Source organism: Cydia fagiglandana, chromosome 17 (assembly GCF_963556715.1).
Source record: "Cydia fagiglandana chromosome 17, ilCydFagi1.1, whole genome shotgun sequence".
Taxonomy (NCBI): Eukaryota; Metazoa; Arthropoda; class Insecta; order Lepidoptera; family Tortricidae; genus Cydia; species Cydia fagiglandana.
This window is the reverse complement of record NC_085948.1, coordinates 12,437,579-12,464,779: the sequence shown is the minus strand read 5'-3', so window position 1 is coordinate 12,464,779 and position 27,201 is coordinate 12,437,579. Positions and strand designations below refer to the sequence as shown.

General features: G+C 38.5%; 1 protein-coding gene across 1 annotated transcript in view; it reads left to right on the top strand.

Annotated features, from left to right (window-relative positions):
- LOC134672546 (runt-related transcription factor 3) overlaps positions 1-18,166 on the top strand; it is a 40,275-nt gene extending 22,109 nt beyond the window's left edge. The window contains exons 2-5 of the mRNA XM_063530492.1: positions 148-261; positions 12,083-12,199; positions 14,216-14,401; positions 16,984-18,166. Coding sequence (XP_063386562.1) covers positions 148-261; positions 12,083-12,199; positions 14,216-14,401; positions 16,984-17,597 — 1,031 coding nt within the window. The 3' untranslated portion in view covers positions 17,598-18,166. The remainder of the gene's footprint in view (positions 1-147; positions 262-12,082; positions 12,200-14,215; positions 14,402-16,983) is intronic.
- The last annotated feature ends 9,035 nt before the right edge of the window (positions 18,167-27,201 follow it).

The following is a 27,201-nucleotide window of genomic DNA, read 5'->3' as shown; positions in this document are numbered from 1 at the left end:
AAACAAAACAGGAAAAATAACATTCGTCATTAGTACAAAAGCGAACTTATCCCTTTAAGGGATCTCTTCCAGTTAACCTTTGAGCAATTGAGGAAGAATTGGAGACGGATTGTTTAAGTATTTAAATATTATCTCGCATTGTTACAGGCAAATCGTTCACGTTGACGATAACGATATCGACGACGCCGCCGCAGGTCACCACGTACAACAAAGCCATCAAGGTGACGGTGGACGGGCCAAGGGAACCTCGCTCCAAAACCAGTTAGTATATTATACTTGCCTCCTTGGATATAACCAAATGGAGACGCCTTTTCTGTAATTTTCTGTACCAAACAGTCTGTCGATATTTACAGGGGAGGGGCACGTCAAACGTAAACGTAAAAATAGCCATGTCAAATAAACGTCAGTCCATACAATGTGTATGACCATTGGTCATAGAGTTTCGACAGGGGGGAACGCCTGTTAATAGCTACTCCGTTTGGTTATATCCTCCATGACTTGCCTCACAAAATCGGTAATAATAGAGATATAAATTTACCTACAAATAAATAGATATTAATAAATCCATGTTTTGTACAAAGCCCACCTATTTTACAATCTTTTGTTTTCTATACATAATACGATAGGTGAAGCGCTGGTGGACTTGCAATCTGGACGTCGCGGGTTCAAACCCCGGCTGGTACCAATGAGTTTTTCGGAACTTATGTACGAAATATCATTTGATATTAACCAGTCGCTTTTCGGTGAAGGAAAACATCGTGAGGAAACCGGACTAATCCCAATAAGGCCTAGTTTACCCTGTGGGTTGGAAGGTCAGATGGCAGTCGCTTTCTTAAAAACTAGTGCCTACGTGAAATCATGGGATTAATTGTGAAGCGGGCCGCAGGCTCTCATGAGCCGTGGCGAAATGCCGGGATAACGCGAGGAAGAAGAAGAAGACACAATACGATAGGTTACGCGTATTCGCTACATTTTGTCGGCTTTTCTACGTTAAATCTCATGGAAGTCATGGAGTAAAATTAGTTCCAACGGCTGCCGCTAGCATAAATTGACATTCCACAAGATTACGTGGCATCAGCGCCACTTCTCCCTCCACCGACTTCGCACCTTCTCAATAATGGTGTCATGCGTTTGACTGTTTTATTCATCTTGCATACATACCTTACTTAAAGTTATTAAACTAATAGGTACATCATAGCTTTTGCACCGAAGCACGGGTTACTGTCGTGGTTATGGCGCATGCCTACCACGGCAGTAAAGACATATAATATTATCTATAGATATACATACAGGTTAGCTAAAAAATTGCTGCATTCCCGTTGCCAGAGAGGTTTTGAGATTATACTGAGCAACTTTTACTATGGAACCAACCCCGAAATCGCGAAAAAGAATTTGGCTGTTTCATACTTTTTCAAACTTTTTCAACATTTTCAAAAAGAATTAATATTGCAAAAAAATCAAATTCGGAATTTTCCTCGTACATAAAGGGAAGAACATCTTACTTACAGGTACCTAAGAATCGGTTCAAGTCGGATTAACCCATTCAAGAATCTATTAATGTAAAGGCCACTTGTCGCCTTGTCGGCCACTCCAAGGGACGCAGCCTTGCGGTAGAATGAGATAGCAATATCACTTGGGAGCAAGTGATATTGCTATCTCATTCTAACGCATAAATACGTCCCTTGGAGTGGCTGGCGATGGCCCATTGTGTATTGGGGCCTTAATACGCAACATACCAAGGCTCCACACAATTGCCACGGAATCGGAACTATGCCTGTAACATGTATAGTTGTCTGTGCAGTGACAGGAACAAATGTCGGGTCCAAATCACACCTCGGTCGATCAATCCCGTGGAAGAAATTAAAATAATTGCGCGCCACGGGATAGTGCGGCCCAAAAGGGTCGGTAGCGTCAGAGCGGGAGGGGTTAATGAGCTCTGGATTTAATTTTAATTTATTCTAAGCAACAAGGTTTTTGTTTGAAGGTTCGTGGCATAGTCTGTGGCCATGAGTAAGCCCATTCATAATATAAAAAAAACAAGGTTTTTTAATTATGCAATTATTGTATTTCTAGAACCTGGATAAATTAACTGCTGGATAAATTGCTCAAGTTTTTTGTACCTATATTTGTAACTAAACAAAAGTTTAAATGTTTATCTATCGGATGCATTAACTATTATTATTAGGTTGTAACCTTGTGACAAAATTTTAAGATTATTACGTATTATTTTTACTTTATTTTGTAATTTTTGTGTTCTTTCCATTTTTGACATTTAAATTTTAATATATTGAAGACCATATCATAATATAAATTCGCGTAGATTGACATTTTATAATTCATTATTAAGAAACAAATCAAATTAAATAAAATCATAGGACAATTGTAGCATGGTCTTGGTTTTCAAGCTTATGTGGCTACTAAATATTTATGTAGCACTTTCGTTTAACAAGATAATAAATATTCTAATATGAGAAACATGTTTAAGTGATGTGAAAAACCGGATTAGCACAGGACGGATGAAATGGCGACAGGTCACGGGAACCATTTGCGACGCCTGAATGCCTCTTCGATTGAAGGGTAAAATTTATAAAACCATCATAAGACCTGTCGTCATGTATGGATCAGAGTGTTGGGCCCTAAAGGTGACGGATGAAAAGAGGTTGCATGTAGCGGAGATGAGAATGTTAAGATGGATGTGTGGTGTGACAAGAATGGATAGGATAAGGAATGAGTATATAAGAGGAAGCCTAAAAGTCGCACCCATAGTAGAAAAAGTAAGAGCGAATCGCCTAGCGTGGTACGGGCATGTGATGCGGAGGGATGAAAGTCATGTGACGAAAAAGGTATTACGAATGAATGTGGAGGGAAGTAATGGGAGAGGAAGACCGAGAAAAGGGTAGATGGACTGTGTGAGAGATGATATGAAGCGAACGCAAGTGAATGATGAGATGACGGGCGAGAGAGAGGTATGGAAGAAAAAGACATGCTGCGCCGACCCCAAATGAATGGGATAAGGGCAAGCGAATGATGATGAGAAACTTGTTTAAGTAAAACATTTAACAAGCCTACAAAAATTATGTTGCATATAATCCTATTCAACCCAACATTCTTTCAAAAATAGGTTTAAATTTTCCTAATACATTTTAAAAGACATATCTGCCATCCGTACCCGCTAGACGAATGTGAGGGCACAAAGGAGGCTGATGTAATGAATCGGTTGTTTAATTAATTAGTCAAGAAAGGGCTGGGGGGGTTCCCCCTCCGTATGCATGTGCCCTGCATATTGATTTATTATGCTGCCTATGCGGAGGCGATAAATAATTAAATTCTAGAAAGTTCAGACTTGTGTTTACATGGTTGGAGTAATAAATGTATCGGGATTGATTGTGAGATTTGTGAGCGCGTCGGGGCTGTTAATGTGTAAGTAGGTTTATCTGTGGATGTATGTGGGTGAGCAGGTTTCGGAGAAACGATTTAGATTCTATAAATCTACTGCAATTTGATCTTTCTTTTTGAAATATAGTTTATGCTTTCATACTTACGAGTATGTTGTAAATATAAAAAAAATATTAGTTAATGGTCCTTTCGTCGTTGATGTTGCTGTTTAATTTTTCCTTACGAGTAGAATCATGAATATCACTTACCCCCTTATTCATAAAACTTTACGGGCCTGATTTAGTTTAATTATGTTTTGTCCCTTTCTTACAAATGCATAAGTCAAAATGACATATAAAGACAAACGATTATTAGCTAATTGAGGCTTGTAGCGGTAACGCGTTTATGATTAAGGGGGTTATTCTTTAACTCTGTTCCTCATTGGTGAGGCTTGTGAGTCTTGTGATTGACTCTATGCCAGTTTATCAAAGTTTTTTTTTCTAGGAATATCATAGTTACACATTCCTAAACGTTTTATTCCCTCCCCCGATTTTTGAGCTTCCTCCGAAACTATCTTTAACTATTGTCAGCGGAGCCCTATAACCCTTTTATTTTTACAGCCGGGTGGGCTCGTTTTACAGCTCCGCGCAGTAGCTGCCTACAATTTAATAATCGGGTGTATTAACGATGTTTTTCTTAAAGCGGCCATTGCTGCTATTTTCGATGCGCAAACGCAGACCACCCGCGGGCGGCGCTACTGGCTACGTTTTGTTTACGTTCGTCACTGTGTTTGTTTTTTGTTTCGTTTGTGTATTGTTTTTGTTAAACGGTCTCGAGTATAGTTCGTTATTCTATTAGGGAGCGGATGGGAATGGGGAGTTACCTAATTAGGTGAATTAAATTTGAACTGAGAAAACAAATAACTTGCTTCTACATATTTCCTATTTTTCGTACCTGTATAGTAGGTATAGGTAAGCTACATTATATCGAGTTTTAGGATTTCTGCCGGTTATCGCTGTAATTTATGCTAAAAATAGGTATTAAGCATGTACTTTAATTTACGCGGTATGTTTTTTTCTAATTCCATGTTTTTTATGCTTTACAAACCAATTTTCTAAATACCTATTATTTATTTACTTTCATGTCTCAATTTCTAAGCATTATTATTAATCACTCTATGGCCTACAATTCCACAACTAGATACATTCTACCTACACATTTTATTATTTCTCCATTTCCTTTTTAAATTTTCATTACGCTCGTCTTGATATATGCAAGACTCATAAACAACACTATTATACCAAGAAAATAATTACCATCCCTTTCCAATACATTTTAGAGCACAAAGCGGCGGACCGGGGCTAACTAGTGGAAATACTTGCTATTATAAATCTAACTAGACTGGACGGCGCCCCTCCGTGTAATCCTTTAATCAGGTTCGCAGTAGCCCTTGCCTGCACCCTATTCCAACTAATCACTTCCACAAACTCTTATCTAACAATTCTTTAGCACTGAAAAACCAACCGTGTTTATTAAGAAATAAGATCGAAATTTTAAAATACCAAGAGCGCCTTATGTGAGCTTCAGAGATTACGGCAGATTTTTCCCTCCCATTTGTATCCCCCCTTTTTGGTCCCTCGAACGGTGCAAATGACAGTTTCTAATTCCAACTTGCCATGAAAGTGTGTAATTGTTGGCCCGTTGATTTATACACTTGAAGCGCGGGAAAGCAGCATGTGTGCTGTATGTGTGTGTTTCCGACGAGTGTGAGTGTGTGCGGGCATTTGTCAAATTTAATGCGAGGTTCAATTCAAAGTACCTATAGGTAGGTGTTGCATTGAGTTGTTTTTTTGTATGATGTTAAAAAGGGATTCTATGGAATACGGATTCATATTATTTTCACATCTAGCACTTCATAGAAAGCCCTTAAGTGTAAATTAATAGTATACCTTAATCAGATTATAAGTTTGAATATTTTTTACGGTTTAGACTCACTTGTTTTTTCTTGTTGGTTTTGTTTAAATTATTCAATGTTAGTATAATTAGATTATAAGTTGTTGTAATAAAATATTTGTTAAACCACATCAATATGAAATTCAAGGTCCCGCCCCGCTGGGAAAGTCTTACATAGTCTTACATATTATGAAAATAATGGCTCTTCAAAACGAATACATTACAAAGTAAGTTTTTGTACCGCAATTCTATTATAATACATATAAAGCTTTCATAAACACGTGAAACATTTTTAGTATGTTAGTCCTATTTGTAGATATAATAGATATTATTTACTACAACAATACTCATAAATTTATGTTCACTCAAAATAAAATTATTTATACTCCCGTATGAAAAAACCTATATCGCAACTGCTAAAATGTCAACCCTTCCGCTGCGATTTGATTACGTCGTGTAGACAATGCGGGCTTGTCACGTGAATTATTCGCGAATTTCGCGATCGGCACCTGGTAGGGGTGCCTCGACTATTAGCTCCCTATTGATAGGTACAACGTCAATTGTAGGTACATACGAGTATAAGGTACCTACGAGCCCCGATGCAAATTATTTCGTCTAGTTCCGCGGATCAATTTTGTTTATTTTAATAAATTTTACACATGAACATAAAATGACCCAGTCATAGGAACCATAATAGCAATGTTTAATGTAGTTTATTTTGATCGTATAATAAAATTTCATGAGACTTTTATTGCTGAAAAATAGGACTTTTCAAAAACGTTGTCCAAATCATATTGTCCTCTCTTACCTACAGCACTGCTGCATGCATGGGCTCGAAACAAAATTGTCAGTACATTGGCAGAACCCTATTGCTTTCCCTAGTAATAGCCCTTTTCACATATGTTGCAATCCTACCCGTCAATAAAAAAATCATATTTTTTTTTCTTTCAGTACAAACGGTATTTCTTGTATTTGGATTTAGTAATTGCAGAGTATTACAATATAAAATTAAATTACATTAGTATAAGCATTAAATATTAGTAATTTTTAAACAAAAACATTATTTTTGAACAAACGCGAGAACCTCAAAAAATGGTCTCACTAGACGAAAACATATGCATCGGGGCTCGTAGTACCTGTATTTCGTACGTGTAAACTTGTAGTACGTGTACGTAGGTACTGTGACATGAGTTTATTTGTAGGTGTTAGTAAATGTAATGTACCTATAAGGATAAGAAATTACATATCTGATGTTCAAGATGTAAATACGTCTAATACGAACCCACTAGAGAGACCATTTTATTTTAAATTATGTTAGCGTTAACATACATTCAAATAATCAAGTCCTTAACATGTGTCTAAAACAACAACTCTTGTTTTAGACACATGTTAAGAATTTAAAACAAAAAACGTGAATGATGCCCAAGCGGTAATAGGGTGTAGGGTTAATCGTGATTACCGTGTTTACGACACGACATGTCGCATGTATGTAGACACCGTGGCTCGTCGTGCAAGGCTCGAAGTAAAAGCGTATTTTTTAGTCAAGATCCACAGATTTCAATTTTTTTTAACAGTTCGTTTGTATTATTTTACTCGTGGTCATCACAACAAATAACTTATGTTCCGGACGCATGTAAAAAACGTTGAAAAAATCCAAGCTTTGCTAAGCGGCAGGGTGTAGGGTTAACCGTAGGTATACGCTACGTGATTAGCGATGTCGACCAGACCGGTGCGTGTTTACACACGGAGCATTGACACGACGTATCCATGCCGTGTAATATGTAGACTCCGTGGTTCAACGTGCAAGGCTGGAAGTAAAAACGTAGTTTTTCGTAAAGTTTCACGATTTTTTGTTTTCTTTTTTCCGACACTCCTGTCTTCACAGCAAATAACATATATTTCGGACGTAAGTATGTAAAAACGTTCAAAAAATCCAAGCTTTGCTAAGCGGCAGGGTGTAGGGTTAACCGTAGGTACGCTACGTGATTAGCGATGTCGACCAGACCGGTGCGTGTTTACACGGAGCCATTGACACGACGTATCCATGCCGTGTAATATGTAGACTCCGTGGTTCAACGTGCAAGGCTGGAAGTAAAAACGTAGTTTTTCGTAAAGTTTCACGATTTTTTGTTTTCTTTTTTCCGACACTCCTGTCTTCACAGCAAATAACATATATTTCGGACGTAAGTATGTAAAAACGTTCAAAAAATCCAAGCTTTGCTAAGCGGCAGGGTGTAGGGTTAACCGTAGGTACGCTACGTGATTAGCGATGTCGACCAGACCGGTGCGTGTTTACACGGAGCCATTGACACGACGTATCCATGCCGTGTAATATGTAGACTCCGTGGTTCAACGTGCAAGGCTGGAAGTAAAAACGTAGTTTTTCGTAAAGTTTCACGATTTTTTGTTTTCTTTTTTCCGACACTCCTGTCTTCACAGCAAATAACATATATTTCGGACGTAAGTATGTAAAAACGTTCAAAAAATCCAAGCTTTGCTAAGCGGCAGGGTGTAGGGTTAACCGTAGGTACGCTACGTGATTAGCGATGTCGACCAGACCGGTGCGTGTTTACACGGAGCATTGACACGACGTATCCATGCCATGTAATATGTAGACTCCGTGGTTCATCGTGCAAGGCTAGAAGTAAAACCGTAGTTATTCGTAGTTTCACGATTTTTTGTTTTCTTTTTTCCGACACTCCTGTCTTTACAGAAAATAACATATATTTCGGATTCGGACGTAAGTATGTGAAAAACGTTCAAAAAAATCCAAGCTTTGCTAAGCGGCAGGGTGTAGGGTTAACCGTAGGTACGCTACGTAATTAGCGATGTCGACCAGACCGGTGCGTGTTTACACACGGAGCATTGACACGACGTATCCATACCATGTAATATGTAGACTCCGTGGTTCATCGTGCAAGGCTAGAAGTAAAACCGTAGTTATTCGTAAAGTTTCACGATTTTTTGTTTTCTTTTTTCCGACACTCCTGTCTTTACAGCAAATAACATATATTTCGGACGTAAGTATGTAAAAACGTTCAAAAAATCCAAGCTTTGCTGAGCGGTGGGATGCAGGGTTAACCGTAGGTACGCTACGTAATTAGCGATGTCGACCGGGCCGGTGCGTGTTTACACACGGAGCATTGACACGACGTATCCATGCCGTGTAATATGTAGACTCCATGGTTCATCGTGCAAGGCTGGAAGTAAAAACGTAGTTTTTCGTAAAGTTTCACGATTTTTTGTTTTCTTTTTTCCGACACCCCTGTCTTTACAGCAAATAACATATATTTCAGACGTAAGTTATGTGAAAACGTTCAAAAAATCCAAGCTTTGCTAAGCGGTAGGGTGTAGGTTAACCGTAGGTACGCTACGTAATTAGCGATGTCGACCGGGCCGGTGCGTGTTTACACGGAGCCATTGACACGACATACCTACATTACCTACCCATGTAATCACTGTAATCAGGGACCGTTACCGGTATAACTAAAAATCACAATATCTCATTATGTTCATAATATTTCTTTGATATAGAATAGTATATAAGGTAAGCATAATGATAATGAATTAATGATTCATACATAAACAACCGTGATACTGAAATTGAATACCGGTATTGGGTCCATGTAGACACCGTAGCAAGCAAGGGCTAAAAAATCATATATTTTTTATTATAGATCGAGTAGAATTTGGTAACAAATGAAGTCTACATAAATGTGTACCCAGTTACATAAATGTGTTCTACGCTACTTTTAATTTTTCACGTACCTAACCCATAATTTACTTTTGGCGGGATATGGCACTTGATACCTTTATAACCCAGGCGTACCTATGTAGCAAACCGGTTCCTGAATCGAAGTGATACTTCAAAAACATATTTTAACGACCCGCCTCACCCCATATAAGATTGGAGAAAAATTTGAATGTTTAGTTATTTTTAAGATTTTATTTGACCACAGTGTAGTCGTAATTTGTATGTATGTTGGTATATGCCAATAATATACAGCTTTTTATATTAATATAGATAAATAAACAGAAAACGAATAGCGTGAAATGATAATTGAATATGGGAACCTACCGGTCCGAACGTTTTATATTGGAACGTTTTATATGGAAATTGAATACCGGTATTGGGTCCATGTAATATGTAGACACCGTAGCAAGCAAGGGCTAAAAAATCATATATTTTTTATTATAGATCGAGTAATTTGGTAACAAATGAAGTCTATATAAAAGTGTAAGTACCCAGTTATGTGTTCTACACTACTTTTAATTTTTCACGTACCTAACCTAAAACGGGTATGGCACTTGATACCTTTATAACCCAGGCGTACCTATGTAGCAAACCGGTTCCTGAATCGAAGTGATACTTCAAAAACATATTTTAACGACCCGCCTCACCCCCATATAAGATTGGAGAAAAATTTGAATGTTTAGTTATTTTTAAGATTTTATTTGACCACAGTGTAGTCGTAATTTGTATGTATGTTGGTATATGCCAATAATATACAGCTTTTTATATTACTATAGATAAATAAACAGAGAACGAATAGCGTGAAATGATAATTGAATATGGGAACCTACCGGTCTGAACGTTTTACATTGCTTCATAACGTAAGCAACATCATTTCCTATAAAGAACCTAACAAGAATGTAATTTAAACTCCAGACTTATAAGACTGCAGCAAGTTTCACGTAGCCTCTTTGAGCTCCAGACATCGATATCGATAGTATATCGATACTATCGATAGTAACGTGGACCGTATAGGTAGTAGGTACGCGTCGATACGGAATGTACCCGTGGTGCGTGCCGCCTGGCGCTGACTAATAGTCCCAGTTTGCTCCGAGAAATGTTAATTAATCTTGGAAATCGTTGTGGAACTCGATTTTCAGTGGATTTTTCATGCGTGTTTAACTAATGGCGTAGTTGAGCCGGTTTTTGGAGATCGGTAAATATTAACGTGATTTAAATAAAGGTTATTTAACTATTTAATGGGGACATATACCTTCAAATGTGTGAGAAGTGTTAATTGGCTTGAGCGTGCGACTTTCAATTTTACTGAGGTCGAAGGTTTGAACCCTGGATCGAGTGGATCGCATCAATGAGATTCGGAACTACTTCTAAATGTCATTTGATATTTACTAGTCGCTTATCTGTGAAGGAAAACATACTTAATTTGTGGGTGTGTGTGGAAGCTTAGTTTACCTTCTGGGTCAGAAGGCAGTCGCTTTCGGAAAAACTAGTGCATTTCATGGACCATATTTTAGGATTATTTGTCAACTAATTTAATATTTTACTTGAACAGGTTAGTGTTCGTAAACCAACAGGGGATTTACTTGGGATTTATTATTTTATTATCTTTGTCAATGTAGTTATTGTTAAAGATGGCAAAGACAATTTGATTAAATTGAAATATAATGCCTATCCAAATAAATATTATACACATTAACAATTATATTAACGTTGTTTGGAGGAACATGATTAAGTAAGTACGACTGCAGTTCTATTGCCAGTAAACAACAATAATGTCTAGCGCGTGTAAATTCAAATTCGGTTGCAAATTATTTTTAATTTTTATTTAGGAACTAAGAAATACCCTAAAATACTCTACCGAGACCATAGTGAAACAAGTCACCCGTCTCCAGAATCCACCCCCTGATTTGTTCGGAGACAGTCGATAATTTATCGCCACCCCCGTAATGCAGCATGTGTTCGAATTAGAATAAGGACCCACGTTAGTTCACATCAGCCTTTATTGGATTCGACGGTTCCAATTTTGTTAATTCAATTTGTTTTAATTGTCGAGGTGAAGTGCTTGGTAAATAAGTTTGGTTAGAATTATTTTACATTTACCTATCTATTTTGATGTAAATTTTATTTTATTCAAAATTTTTTAAGTATTTATATTATACTGTAGGTACGTTACACTGTACTGTACAAGATCTACACTGATTTAAACTTTCACGACGGGACTTAAACTTAACAGCCGTATTCGAACAATGAGATACGTCAAATACTAGATATTGAAACGATATGGATTAGATATGTCAGTGTCAAACAAGTGTCAAAATTGACATTTCTTCAAACAAAAACGTCACTTTTGACACTTTTGACACTGACATATCTAATCCATATCGTTTCAATATCTAGTATTTGACGTATCTAATTGTTCGAATACGGCTGTTAGTTTTTCAATCAAGAAAGATACCACGGCGTTGCCCTCGTGGTCTCGGAAAAGACCACCCGAGACCACGGGGACAACGCCATCCTCGAAACGACGGAGGTAAATTTAAAAACTTAATTTTACGCGATTAAGTCCCGTCGTTGTGAATAATTACAATTTATTCTAAAACAAAAGGCCCTCAAAAATTGTTTGTTGTTTGGGGTCCTGAGTATAATGTAGTGCAGTTGTAGTATACGTAACTACAATGCATACCTAAGTAAAGTAGGCACACTGAGAAATTACTCATAAGTTGCCTAATACGGGGGCCAAGTCGCTGGCCCAATATTAGAGGGTTCTATGTTACATTTTCAAGATACATTGAAACTTGACTTAATGTCACTATGATAATATTCAAATTTGAGTTCGATAAAAGTGAAACATAGAACACTGTAATATTGGGCCAGCGAAGTGTCTTGTCTTGGTATGAATCAAATATTACATTACTATACATGACTATTGACTAACTGTATCTTAGATAATAATCAACCCAGAATGCTTCTCGTAAAGAACAGCTAGTATCGTACTGATAGTGCTTTCGCTTCTAGGGCAGCAACAGCAGTTCCACTTCGCGTTCGGGCAGCGGCCCTTCCCCTTCCCGCCGGACCCGCTAGGCGGGTTCCGCATGCCGCCCATCACTACCTGCCAAAGTAAGTATAATTGAACCCTAATTATCTTCCAGTCTGACCTGTCTGCGGCTTTTGCTTTATTGCGCTTGTTATCTAATTTGCTTAGGCTGGTAAAAGGTAAATAAGCGATTATATATAGACCGACCCCTTAACTGAGTCCTCGCCTGCGCGGTGCGGGGGCGCCGTACGCCTGCCGCCCGCACCTTCCCCACCACCCTTAGTCATCCCGCCCCGTCGCCCCCGTACCGCGCAGGCGAGGACCCAATGCCGTATTTGAACTTCAAGATATTCACAAGACACGACACGTACTAGATCCATTCTATTACGTTATAGTTTAGATATCAACTAGTTCTCTTTTGCAGCGCAATTCGGGCAACCAATGTCACTTTTACGTTAGATAGAGTAAGATATCTATGAGATGTGAATTAGATCTCTAAGTCATATCCTGTGGAAATCGTTCAAGAGTATCTCCAGAATCGCGCAAATGTAAAATTTGACAGGTTAGATCTTAAACATATCGTTATCGTATCTTGGTGATGTCTAAAAGATATCTAATAAATATCTATTTCAAAAACCGAATCGGGCCCTCAGTTAAGCGGTCGGTCTATAGCACTATTTACGTTTTCAACCAAAAGGGACTACATTGTAGGTTGTCGATAAGGTGGATTTCAAATTGAGGCTATATGGGAATAGCGCCTTATGGACAACTGATAATAAAGCACCCTTTTGGTTGAGAATAACATTATTTAATTATGGACCTAAGGTGGACATTATTAAATTTTCATGATCACATTTAATCATGTCCATTTTTTAAAAGCACGGTAAAAATAAGATTTTTTTAATGGAAATCAAGCGTGAGGAAACTGATATGAAGTATCTTATGCAGAGCAAACAAAAAGTTTCAACGTTTAAATTTGTATTTTTTTTTATGCTGCTTGGAAGACATTACTCTTTAGCGATATAAAACTGCCTGTGTCTTTATTTTTACATGATTTTTTTGTGTTAAATAAAGAATATTTGTTTTGTATTTATATGTGAACCGCAAACATAAACAACATACAAGAAACTAGATAAACTTCGATATACACGCGTCAGCTCTAAGAGCTGCTAGTGTATCAAATAAAATAATAAATAAAATAAACTATAGACAGAAATGAAAAAAACCTTTACAATTTTTGGCAGCTGAAATACACGTCACGCGCAACCGTGCCGAAAAATGAAAATGCAATCTAACCTCAAACCTTATCACTCGCTCAAAACTGAATGAGCAGCCAAACCATATAAGCGCGATTCAATCAGCACAGAAAAATCCGGCCGGAATCCGGACGCACGTACAAGCACCGCTAAAATCCCCGGCTGCCCCCAAAACAACTTAACCGGCGGCTCAAAACGAGTAAAAACAGGGTAAAAAATTCACAAATCGACGCGGCGGGCGCGTATCGTATAAAAACCGACTCCGCCGATCGCCGGCCAAAAACGGAACCGTGATACCGAAAAATAAAAGCCGGTAATGCTCCCGGAAAAATAAACTGGACGAGAGCGGGATATCTCTATGCGCGTGTTGTTTCCGGCTGGCAGTATAACTTGCGTTTTGTTGGCGGAGATTGGATTTTCAATTGTTTATGAATATTATTGACAGTTTGCATGGTATGTTTGCTACTTCTGATGCATAGAATAGCGCTTGGAATCTGTTTTTCCTATTCTATCTAGCACGTGCACTTAGGAATTTCATATTACTTTTATGCGTCAATGTGCTTTGTTCTGAGTCTGACACCAGACTTAAAATTAGCCCTGATCAATCAACTTGTTAGATAGGTACCTACTTGCCTTACCTTGCACACAAACATTTAAAAGCTAAGAGGCGAAATCGATTCACGGTAACAACTTAAATTTAATATTTTTTAAATCTCTGTTTTGTTTCTTTTTAGCCCTTCTCAATCCTTGAGTCTCCTTCAATTTTTGGCTTTTGTTCTATTTTGTGCTCTTTGTACCCATTTTTAAATCTAACTCATACTAATTTCCTTATTTTCCCCACAGACATGAGCCAATTCGGACTCAGCTCAAGCAACTCCCACTGGGGCTACGGGGGCGCGAGCGCATACCCTGCGTACCTTTCGTCCTGCGCGGCCCCTACTGCGCCACAGTTCAACCCACCAGCATTAGGGTTCGGTGGAAGCGTGCCTGACCAGACACCCTCGCAGGACTTTGGCACTAATAATACAGGTAACCAGATCCTTTATTGCCATAATTTTCTATAATATTGATAGAGACCCGTAGTAGTCGTGGTCCACAGTTATGAGCGCTTATCCAGCGTACTTTTCATCCTATGCGGCCCCTACTGCGCCACAGCTCAACCCACCAGCATTAGGGTTCGGTGGGAGCGTGCCTGACCAGACACCCTCGCAGGACTTTGGCACTAATAATACAGGTAACCAGGTCCCTTATTGCTAGCATTTTCTATAAATACCTATTGATAGAAACTCGCCGTAGTCGTGGCCTACAGAAACGAGCGTTTACCCTGCGTACCTCTCGTCCTGTGCGGCCCCTACTGCGCCACAATTCAACCCACCAGCATTAGGGTTCGGTGGAAGCGTGCCTGACCAGACACCCTCGCAGGACTTTGGCACTAATAATACAGGTAACCAGATCCTTTATTGCCATAATTTTCTACAATATTGATAGAGACCCGTAGTAGTCGTGGTCCACAGTTATGAGCGCTTATCCAGCGTACTTTTCGTCCTATGCGGCTCCTACTGCGCCACAGTTCAACCCACCAGCATTAGGGTTTGGTGGAAGCGTGTTTGACCAGACACCCTCGGAGGATTTTGGCACAAAAATCACAGATAACTAGCGGCCCGATTCGAACTTTAAGATACGTCAAATATTACGTCTAGATACGATATGGATTAGATATGTCAGTGTCAAAAGTGACGTTTCTTCAAACAACAACTTCACTTTTGACACTGACATATCTAATCCATATCGTATCTAGACGTAATATTTGACGTATGTATCTTAAAGTACGAATCGAGCCGTAACACCCTTTTTTCCTACATTTTCGCGACATTAATGCGACATTAATAGAGGCTACTCCTACGTTCTTTTCCCAAAATGTGCCTTAAAAAGATGTCTCTAAAGAGCACGTTTCGAGTTTAAAACTGTTACAACAATAATGAATGACGGTGATAGAGTGATTCATATCTGGCATCCAAACTATAATATGTTGCTTCAATCTATCTCCTAACTGATTTCTAAAGTTAGCCAATAATGATCGATTTACGAGGCAAGGTTAGGCGTAATTTATCCATAATAAACCAAAAGGGTGAAATAAAACGCACCAACATGTTTTACGAGCGACATCCTCCTTGATGCCCCCTCCCCCGCCCGCTGCGTCCTGGCCGCCGGCGCAGCGGAACTAAGGCTCAGGACATACTTACCGAATGCACTACCCAAAAGACTAATTGAAAGAAGATATCTGGAATTCACGAGCGGAATTGACGTGGCCACGACACCAAACTCTACACACAAAAAGCAGTCGCTGGTCACTGTGTCGACCAAACTGTGTAACTTAAAAAAAACGAGCGGAATACGACGTTTCAAATATCAGTCATACTCGAACTTATGGTACGCTTGTATGCCATAAAATCAGTGACCTGGACCTGGGGTGCTATCTTCAATTTCAGCTCAATTTTTTTATTGCTTCGGAATAAGTATTATGGAACTGAACTTTTATTTTTATTCAGAAACAAACAGTCATACATGGATTATGAACTTACATACTATGTATTAGAATTTACTTAAGCTGCAAGCAACAATTTTCTTGTATGATAAGGTTTTATACTGGCCCGGTTTAGTCGGATGCATTTATAGTAAGCCCAAGAGCATTCTTGCATAGACAATGCATGACTACATAGTCAAGGCTTAAAACAAACTTTTATACTGGTTTTCAAGTGCCTATGAAATTACCTTCCTATTATTTTCCCTTTGGGTGTTTCCCAAAGTTCAAGCCAATATTTCATAACCGCTATTCGTGTTTCTGTTTATAAAGTGTTCTGACTTGCCGGTTTGCAGAGTTTAAATTGGCTCTTCATCCTCCGCCCCCAATCCTCTCAAAGAATTTATCAGCCTCTGCATCATAAGCGTAAGCGGATCCATAGCCGCAAGCGAGTCAACAGTGTGCACCCACTCTAAATCGGCTCTCATTATAATTTACAGGCGCTCGGACGCGCCCGATCGTCCGATGAATTTATCGCCGATGCGTGCCCGCCGCGCGACGTGAAAAATATCACCATATTAAACGATGCTAACAAAACATTCCACTGTATTTTCGGAGATGTAGGAAGCCAAGAACAACAACAGATGTAGGTCTACATTTTGTTGTTTTCTGAGACGTGAGGTGGTAAAAAGATACTAAATGTCTGTTTTAATGATTGGGGTGATTTCTGGATTGTTTTTTGACCAGACATTAAGTTATTTCGTTACATCTTACAGTGAACTATATGTCAATATATTCTTTCTATGTAGGTACCTACCTTTTAAGTGCAGTTGAGTGTCATAAAAGGAAAATGTAAATTGTGCGTCACCACTTTTCACGGAATTGTTTTAACGAAATATATTCGAGAAGTGGGTACGACAGGTTTAAGTGACGAGTTTTAATTTTGGTTTAACCAATCTCAAAAATTATGTACATGCCTGCCTGTACATTGTCTCTATTCTAATCGAGGGATTTAGTTACTATTTGTTTCCTCGTATTTCCGATTTAACTATTGCCTAACACAATACTAATCGTAGTTTTCTCTCGGCAGTGCTTCCCGACACGACGGCTGTGGACCTGGACCAGCAGCTGTCGGGGCTCGTGGGGTCATCGCCCTCGCACCACCCCAGCCTCCTGCCCCGCTACAACAACAACACAGACTACAGCCTCTCCACCGGCCCGCGCTCCCTCAGCGACAACAGCTCGCAACCAGAGAGCCCTGTCCAAGACGACCTTCTAACATCAAACACAACCACAAACATCGCCAATCACAACAGCTCAAACTTCCCTTCCTTAATGGGCAGTCAGAATACCTCTTACGGCAGCAGTAACTGTAACAACTCCTTATATCCCGTCTTACCAGCAAGTCTACTATATAGCCAACTCTATACAGCAGCGAACCAGACGCACAACTTCCATCCATTACACTCGAACTCAATACATTCGACGCAGAACCACCACAATGAGCTACAGACTATGATGGATCAAATATCTTCAACGACTAACAATCATAGACAGCACGGGAATCACGGACAAGAGTTATTGCTCGGTGGAGGGAACTCTTGTGCTGCCGCCGCGGCGAGAGGGGAGGACGGCCGAGTAAATAATCTTGGACAACGGGGAAACCCACAACCAGACAGCAACACTGTTTGGCGACCTTACTAAAGTCAATTTGACGCTTCTTTCTTTGAAGCGACGTTTCAGTAAAGGACACTGTGAAGTGGTGTGTAGATACGTGAATTTCTTGGTTAATAAGAAATATTTATGCAAATATCCCAGTTCAGAGCAATGATTGAAATATTTTTTATTAAACATAGCAAACGGGCGGTTTATTTTCGAAAAGTCCATGTCGATGTGGGTACAGAAGAAAGAAGTTGTCAATAAAATTTAACAATACGATTGCAACGAAATAGATTTCGGATGTTAATTATTATGATAGAATGTACTTAAGTGTAAAATGTAAAAACGTACGGGTAAATTTGTTTAGTGAAATTGTATGTTCTTTGAAATTCGCTCCCGTCCTAAAATTATACGACTTTGATTTCATTGATTCAAAAGTAGTCGTGATTTTTTGAATTTTATTCAAAAATGTAATTTGTAAATAAGAATCTGTGAATAATTTGTTGTAAATGCGTAATATTAAGTGCAATAGATGTGCAATTATAACGTTGAGTAGATGTATACTGATAGACTAAGAGACGCTGTCTGTTGGGAATGTGACGTATGTCCATAGTCGTAAATGGTTATTCGCGGATGGTCTAGAACGCCAAAATTACTAGTGTAATATTTTGTCTATATCCCAATTAGTCTACATCGCAAAAGGTCTAAAACGCAAAATGCCCGCATTATGTCGACGGAGCCCCGCTTCCGCGGGGCTTCTATTCTATGCTGCTTGGCCTTCGGCCATTTGAAGATACCTAACGAACCTAACCTACCTATGTAAAATGTGGTGATATAAAAGTGGACATTTTGCGTTCTAGACCGTTTACGGTGTAGACTAATTGCGATATAGACAAAATATTACTGTAGTCATTTTGCGTTCTAGACCGTCCGCGATTGACCCGTCGTAAAGTACCCTGCTACTGATAAAGTTAAGCGCCTCAGCAATCTTCGTGTATATCTTCAGCAACAACAGATAAAACAGGATATTTAATAAAACTGGAAACCTATTTCTACAAGGGCGAGCTATTAAAATGTGAAGTCAATTACGTTTCCATCTACTTTGTTATTACAACAATCGATTGAAAGAGCGACACTATTTTAGGATATGGATACTGTGTCTAAATGACATGGTAAAAATGGCTTCACTAAGGTAACATTACGACGCACTTCTCTTTTTTATAAACCTTTGTGAATCCAGTGAAAATGAGTACAAGACTCACGTAGCGCAGATGAAAAGGGTACAAATTTCATGCAAGTTATTTATGTACATATATGGCACTTGTTGCCTTTAACATCTCATGTAACCAATGGCAGAAACTGGCCGAAGACCGACCCGTGTGGCGTCGTGCTATTCACGATGGTCAATCCAAGCACGACGATGTCGACGATGCCTGGTTTTCCTCATTAAAAGAAAAACGCATGAGGCGCCACGAGCAGGCCTCCAACCCCCGCCCACCCGAGGGAGCATACACCTGCCGCGTGTGTGGCCGTGGGATCCTCTCTAGTATAGGGCTTTACAGCCACGAACGCAAGTGTAGTAACCAGGATGCTGCTTAAAACATCTGACACAGATGATAAAGGCCTATTATATGGCACTTGTAACCTTTTATACTGGAACCTCACCACACGACCCTTTCAAAATTCACGGATGATTGCCGAGGCGCATAATTTTATTTGTAGTATTGTAGATACCATTTTAGTTTGAGTACTTAGATATGTTTTTCTTTCAGTGTCATATTGATATTATTGATATTGTTTCAAGTTATCGCTTTTCGATCTCGCCTTCTTATAAAAAAGCTGTGTTGAGTTAATAGGCAGGTACAGTCAAGTGTAAATAAATGAGTAAAATTGAATATTGACAAAGAGCACATACGAATTTGTTACATTTTTAAGAGATATTAAATGCATTTAGGCTTGACTGTCCTCTTTATTTATATAATATATTTAGTTATGAACCCAAACACAAGTTAATATATTTATTATAAGTAATTACTTATTGATAATTTACAAAATGAATTATTGTACCAGCCTAGCCGGAACCAAATGTATATTAATTTAATTTAGCTAATCATTGATTAGATTTATTTAGTGCAATATAAAATAATAATTATTTAGTTTAGATACATTTTATATGTTTTATTAATACTTACTTTGCAAAGCACACAATGACTTATCATTCAAAAATATATCGTGTAATAATAATTATATAATTTTGAATGTATTTGTTGTTAATATATTCTGTTTACTGCAAGTGGCGGAATTCATTTGAAATTAATAAATTTACAAGTACCTCTTTGAGTATTTTTTTACAATCCTATAAAGTTTTGCCCCTTTATTCATAAATGGGCTACAAGTCTCAATTAAGTAATAATCGTTTGTCTTTATCTGTCATTTTAACTTGTGTATTTGTAAGAAAGGAACAAAACATAATTTAACTGAATCAGGCCTGTAAAGTTTTATGAATATGGGGGTTTGACACTAGAAAACCAAGTATGATTGTTTATGGTTTTGATTTTTTTTTTACGACCGTCCCCATTCTACCATCGGACTTTTAGACGCACGGCCGGTTTCCATCCTTACTTGGTAGATATTCCACCAATTCGCACGAAGCGCTTTGCTTCCACTTTCCTTATGCGCACTGCCAAGGAATGGAATTCCTTGCCGGCGTCTATATTTCCGTGTTCTTATAACCCGGCAACCTTCAAATCAAGAGTAAACAGGCACCTTCTGGGCGAGCTTGCTACATCGTAGGCCACGTCTACGCCTCGGCTAGTCTGTGGCCATGAGTAAGCCCATACATAATAAAAAAAAATACGACTTTGACGATCGCTCACGCTGACTGATGCGCGCGAAATGGATTGGGAGTCATGACACCAGAACCACTACCACCAGTTTTGACATTGACAGATACGCTCGCGTCTAAGTAACTTACTTTCTATGCATCTCGCTCGTACTCGCATATTAGTGCAAGCGAGATGTATAGAACGTAATTTACGTAGACGCGAGCGTATCTGTCAATGTCAAAACTGGTGGTAGCCGTACAGATATCTCGCTTCGCAATTTTTGGTATCCGTGAAACGCACTGCGAGTTCTATCATAACAAAATGAAATCAAATTGTTTACGCAGAATCGGCCTCTAGGCCTTTAAACCTCTTAAGACCCATCACAGAAAGTTTTCCAATTTTAATTTGAACCTTGTTCTATAAGTAAACTAGATCGAGTTTCGTTTTTTTTAAACGCAATAAGACAAAAGAAATACTACTTTGTATCATGAAAAGTTTCAAATTAAATTGCAACCACTATGTACAGTCGCCATCAGATATATCTGAGCGGTCAAGGTGTTCACAATATCTGAACAAGCACTCTAACGCCTTAACAATAGAGGCGTGTTCAGATATCTGTGAGCACCCTGGCCGCTCCGATATATCTGATGGCGACTGTACTTACATTTAGACACACGAGGTTAATATCATCATACTTATTAATTATGCAGGACGGCTAAAGAGAAATAATACGACCAAGCTTTATCGAGCTTTAAAAACTTTAAACTTGTACCAAGCTTTTACTCGTAGTCACAACTGTCAGTTAAACATGTTAGAATTCTACCTATACAAGTTGAGTTTTATTATTCATTGGTGTTGGCTGTCTTCATGCTCTCAAAATAAAATATGCTAGGCAACAATACTCTTCTATGTTAGAATCATAAAACGCTCTAAGTATCTATACGAGTATTGTAGTGTGCTACGCTGTCCAATGCCTTGGTCCGTAGGGAGCGAACTAGCCCCAAGGCCGCCCTGGCCATGTTTGCCGACAGACGGCTCGATTCTGAAAATGAATTAGATCTCTACTAGACCTCAACAAGTTACGATATGGATAATTTAAAGATATTTGTAAGATAGATATGTCAAATTTGACGTTTCCGCGATTCTGGAGGTCCTCTTGAACGATTTCGACAAGTTATGACTTAGATATCCAAGTCACATCTAGTCGATATCTAATGTAAATCTAGTTGATCTCTATATCGTCTCTAGATCTTGTGATAATCTCGTTTCCCGAATACGCGTGGGAGTCGACTGTCCCTACATGCGGCATTGTTGCGACAGGCATGTTGTGTGTAGTATTTAGAATAGTGTATGTCAATGTTATATTTTTTTTAAATGTAATTTTAATTTAATTGTATTATAATATTATTGTGATTATGAGTCCTCGTTACTCGAAGTAATTTATTTTTATTTATTTAAAGGAGCCTTAAGTTTTTGCGAAACGGATGACTCACGCTAGACCTGGCCGTGCCCGGGCCGAGTCGTCCGACATGTCATTTTCTATGATGGCTAATGAAATATTTTAGAGCTTACGTCTCATCAGATAACCCAATGAATTCTATGGCTGATAATGGAAGGAAAACCCAAAAGTTATACTCAAATTAAACGTTAAGTTCGATGCAGTTTCCAGCAATATCCGTGCAGCCGTCACCTAGCAACATATTACGTATCACATAATTACCTATATGGCTGAATTGATATTCTGATGGGTATCGCTGCTCTGAAATAAATATCCCTCCCTCATTAATTTGCGCCAATGCGAAACGATGGACATACGGTCGCACGCCCACTGAGCGTAGGGAATCCAGGAATATCGAATACGGATGGGACTTTACTAGCATTCATCGGAGAAGAAAAGATATTTATTTTTATCCCAATTGCAATGGTAAGTACCGTAAAGTGGAGTCCGTGAAATAAATATCATCATCATCATCATTTCAGCCTATATACGTCCCACTGCTGAGCACAGGCCTCCTCTCATGAGCGAGAGGGCTTGGGCTATAGTCCCCACGCTAGCCCAATGCGGATTGGGGGCTTCACATACACCTATGAATTTCTTCGCAGATGTATGCAGGTTTCCTCACGATGTTTTCCTTCACCGATAAGCTAGTGGTAAATATCAAATGATATTTCGTACGTAAGTTCCGAAAAACTCAGTGGTACGAGCCAGGATTTGAACCCGCGACCTCCGGATTGAAAGTCAGACGTCATATCCACTCGGCCACCACTGCTTTTTAACCGACTTCCATTTCATAGTTAATAAATATGCCTGGCAGTTATGACTGGTGAACAAATCTGTTGGTGGGAATTATTAGGGTCGCTATAAATTGGCAGATTGATCAGCCAGCAGTGTCAGCCACGTCCGCCCGGCAGACCTGACGAGCACATAGAGGTAGATAGAGGGAGGCAGAGGTAGAGGTGTAGAGGATATAGATATCGTCGTTATGTTTGCTCGCCTAAAAGGATATTTATTCTTTTTTCTGCATTGACAGTCAGCGATAATAATGGTTCTAGTAGGCAGGTATCTCATAACTTATTAGCCCGTACTGGCCCGTAAGTTAGGTAGGTGCCTTAACGCATTCACTTACACATAAGCTATGCTACGCGCTACGCTTGTAGCCGATAACGCGTTTTCTCATGAAAAGTGCCTTAGGTAGTAGAGTCGATGGCTGTAGAATGTGATAATCTTAGAGTTTTGCCTACACGCCAACGTTCCAAAAATATATTTACATGTCGTCATTGTCAGTTTCTTAAAGGTACCTTAAACTCGGGTTACTTTTACCCAATGGAGGGTAACTTTGACCCACATGAAAACCTCATTTAAAAGGGTCTAATAAAAAACAAAAAAACATCAAAAGTTTGCTAAAACCAATCTCATGACATAATTATAAGGTAACGGCGGCTATTAACGCGGGTATCAAAATCGACGTCTAACACCGCGGTGTTTACAAATACGCATTTTGCAAGCAAACAGATCTATTCCCTAAGAAATAAAGCATACACAAAACAAGCTCATTCATTGGTCTATCGTGCCCATTAGTGTGCATTTGTGTGAGGGTAACAAAAAACTCGCGATTCGTCAGTTTGTGCGACGGCGGCGCAAGAGCCGGTTATTCCATACAGACGCGTGACGCCACAGGTAAATGCACTCCAATCTTACTTAGTGTTTTACGTAATAGTTATGGCAAATAAACTACTGCAATGCCTTTTAAGAGGTTGTGTATTGTTTTCTACACGATTTTGAATTACTTTTAACTTAGTTTTTGACCGGGAAATACGTTTAAAATGGAAAATAAAATACAGCGGTGATAGGCGCCAATTACTTCTGTGGTAAGTAATTCCGTGGTATGCCACGGTAATAGAAAAAGTGGTAGTTTTGTTATTTACTCTTTAGTTTTGGTACAACTTATCAGTTTTATAATTTCTTTTATTTATTCCAATCTTGATCTATTCACGCTATTAAAGAGCTATTTCCGTGGTATGGAAAGTATTCAACTAACCCTTAATTTTTAACAAAAACTTCAGCACCGATTTCCTTGTTTCAATGGGAACCCTTAATCTGTCAACTTTTTTTTATTTTGAGATAAAAACTAAAATTTACTTGCCGGTTATGTGATTTTGTCTTTACAAGAAGCTTATAATATACGTGTTTGATTTTATTTGAAGAACCATCTGTGTTTTATTCTTTTTATGGGTCGGAATTAGGTTTAATCAAACTCCAAATTAAGCCTATTACCGATGGTATGACCAGATTACCCTCGGTGATAGAATGTATAGAAATCTATTACCGACCCAGAGAAATATCGAATGGGTCGGTAATAGGCTCTTAAAGAGTTATCTATTACCGAGTGACTATTTGGTATTGTATTTTTGGTATTTTTAAACATACTCCTATAGTTTTATTTTTTATTTTTGTGTCATTATTAAACTTAATGGCACAAACATAATATACAGAACCCACGTCATTATTATTGTTTTAACCCTCGGTATTAGGTTTCGAATTTTGAGTTTGGTTTCTATTAACGAGTGCAGAAAAATCATGCCAATTGTACCCTCGGTAATGAAAGCTCAATTCGCGATAATAGAATCACAGCCTGTCCCTTGCCACGGTAATAGAAGATTTGGTCATTTTGGCTTCAAAAAATATTTTAATACATATAATAAGCCAAAATGAATCCAAAAACGTGTGAAACGGAAAGTTCATTAAATGCTCTGATGAAAAAAAAATATTCCTAGCTGTTAGACAGCATTGATACCCTTAATTTTTGAATCTCTTTTGAAAAGTTCCTTAACTACCACGGTAATAGGTGCCTTTACCTTAGTGCAATAATATACCTAACCTGGACCGAGTAAATCGCAATGCCCAAAGTTACCCTCCAGGGCTAAAGTAACCCAACTTGAGGGCATCGGCACACTACTGCACTATTATAAAAAACCGGGCAAGTGCGAGTTGGACTCGCGCACGAAGGGTTCCGTACCATAAAGCAAAAAAAAAAACGGAAAAAAATGCAAAAAGAAAACGGTCACCCATCCAAGTACTGACCACGCCCGACGTTGCTTAACTTTGGTCAAAAATCACGTTTGCTGTATGGGAGCCCCACTTAAATCTTTATTTTATTTATAGCGGCAACAGAAATACATCATCTTTGAAAATTTCAACTGTCTAGCTATCACGGTTCGTGAGATACAGCCGGCCTAGCCAAGGTTACAATCGCTATCGCTTCGACATCGAAAAGCATTATGTCTCTCTATCACTCTTCCATATTAGCGCGACAGTGACAGTTGCGTTTCGATCGCTACGGAGCGTAAGCGATTGGCATCTTGGCTACGCGGCCAGCCTGGTGACAGACAAACGGACGGACGGACGGACAGCGAAGTCTTAGTAATAGGGTCCCGTTTTACCCTTTGGGTACGGAACCCTAAAAAAACATCAATAAAAAATGTCCAAATTCCTTATCATTCACTGAATAATCGTCACCCTACCAGGTACCGGCGATAATGTATGCGAATCGACTCATGCCATCTGCACCGAAAGGAAAAATCGATGCCAGACCGATTTGCCGGCAATAATGAGATTTAAAATTGCGAAGTAATTAATGAGGATTAGTGCTTGTGACGGATGGAGGATGGATTGCCGGCCGGGTGACTCACTTCCCGGACAGGTACTTTGCTGGATTTCTGTTAGTTTTACGGAGAAACAATTGGGAATTTTGTGAATACTTGGGTACATAATATTTATTGCTTTCTTAGGAGATAGTTCTGATGTTATTTGTTTTTTTTTATGTATGTTCAATGATGGGACGATATTATAGGCTAAGACAAAAGCATGTTCACTAGGGTGGTTCACGTTTGTATGGAAAAAATTCAAACTCTAGCTAGAAGAAGCGCCACCCTCTCATTTTTTTTGTTACACTTGTTCTGTTGATTAAATATGCCAAGTTTTGTAATCTTATCTCAACTACAAGGGGGTGCTCAAACACTTTGAAATTTTTCAAAGTTATATGAAATTAAAAAAAATCAAGTTATTATTTTTTTTGAGTTTTATGTAGGTACGTAGTAGTTTTCACATTATTTGAAAGTGTGATTTAAAAGTTATTTGGTGAAAAACCGTTTTTATTTCTATGTTTAATGATTTTTTTAGATGAAATTTTAAAACTTATGAATCACATGTGCAAATAATGTGAAAACAGATACTTAAATAAAATTCAGAATAATAAATTCTTGTTTTTTTTTGTTTTCATACAACATACAAAATTTTCAAAGTGGTAGAGCATCCCCTTGTAGTTGAGATAAAATTACGAAACTTGGTGTATTTTATCAGCATAATAAGTGTAACAAAATAAGGGGGTGCCCCGTTGGAAAAAAAAATGTTTTTTGAACCACCCTAATGTTCACTGAGAATAGATACATAGGCTAGCCCGTGAGTTTTGATTAAATATGACCCACGATAACTATATAAGTTTATAGTTATAGCTCACTTCAGCCAAACTACTTATCATTGGCTTAAGTCGCAAACCTCGTAACTCCGAACGAGTTAAGAGTCTTTCAACTCTAGCTATTGTTGACTAAAGTAGCAAATCCCTAATGTCCTGGAGTTACGACGTTTGCGAAAAGTCGCAAAAAAAAGAAAAAAAAAAGAAAGAAAAAAGAAAGAAAAAAGAAAAGAAAAGTCTTTTTTTTTACTTAAGACCCGGCCTTATATTTTAAGTATCATAGCAGCATCTTTTCTTAGTTAACCCAGTTAATTTTTGTACCACTTTTTTTTAGAACTTACTTCATTTGCCATCAGGAAAGCATGTCTATTAGTGTCTACTAGAATACTATTTATAAAAGAATATTTGGAATTCGCTGAACCTAGGTTGTAAGTAACAAGTTTGTCAAGTTAGCCAAGCAATAACCAACCGTCAGTAAACATGTCTAATTAAAATCTTACAACTCAAAGGCCTACAAAATGGAGTTCACAATTAAGGCGAGCACACACCGGCATTTGCCCGTGTCACGTCCCTGCCGCCTCGCACTTAATTTCGCAGGGGTGTGGTGCGGTTTTAAATTACGCTGCGTCGCCGTTCGACAGTCTAGTTCGATAGTTTGAATTTTAAATTTGGAACGCTTAGTAAGACGGTAGACGATAGAGTTTTGCTGTCGGTCTTTTGGATGAACTTAAATAGTAATTTATTTTGTAAATATGGGGGTAAATTAACTGTAAAGTTAATTTCAAATTATAATACAACCTTTGGAGTATCTAGTCTAAAAGTAAGAATTCTTAATTTCAAAGGGTCAGACAA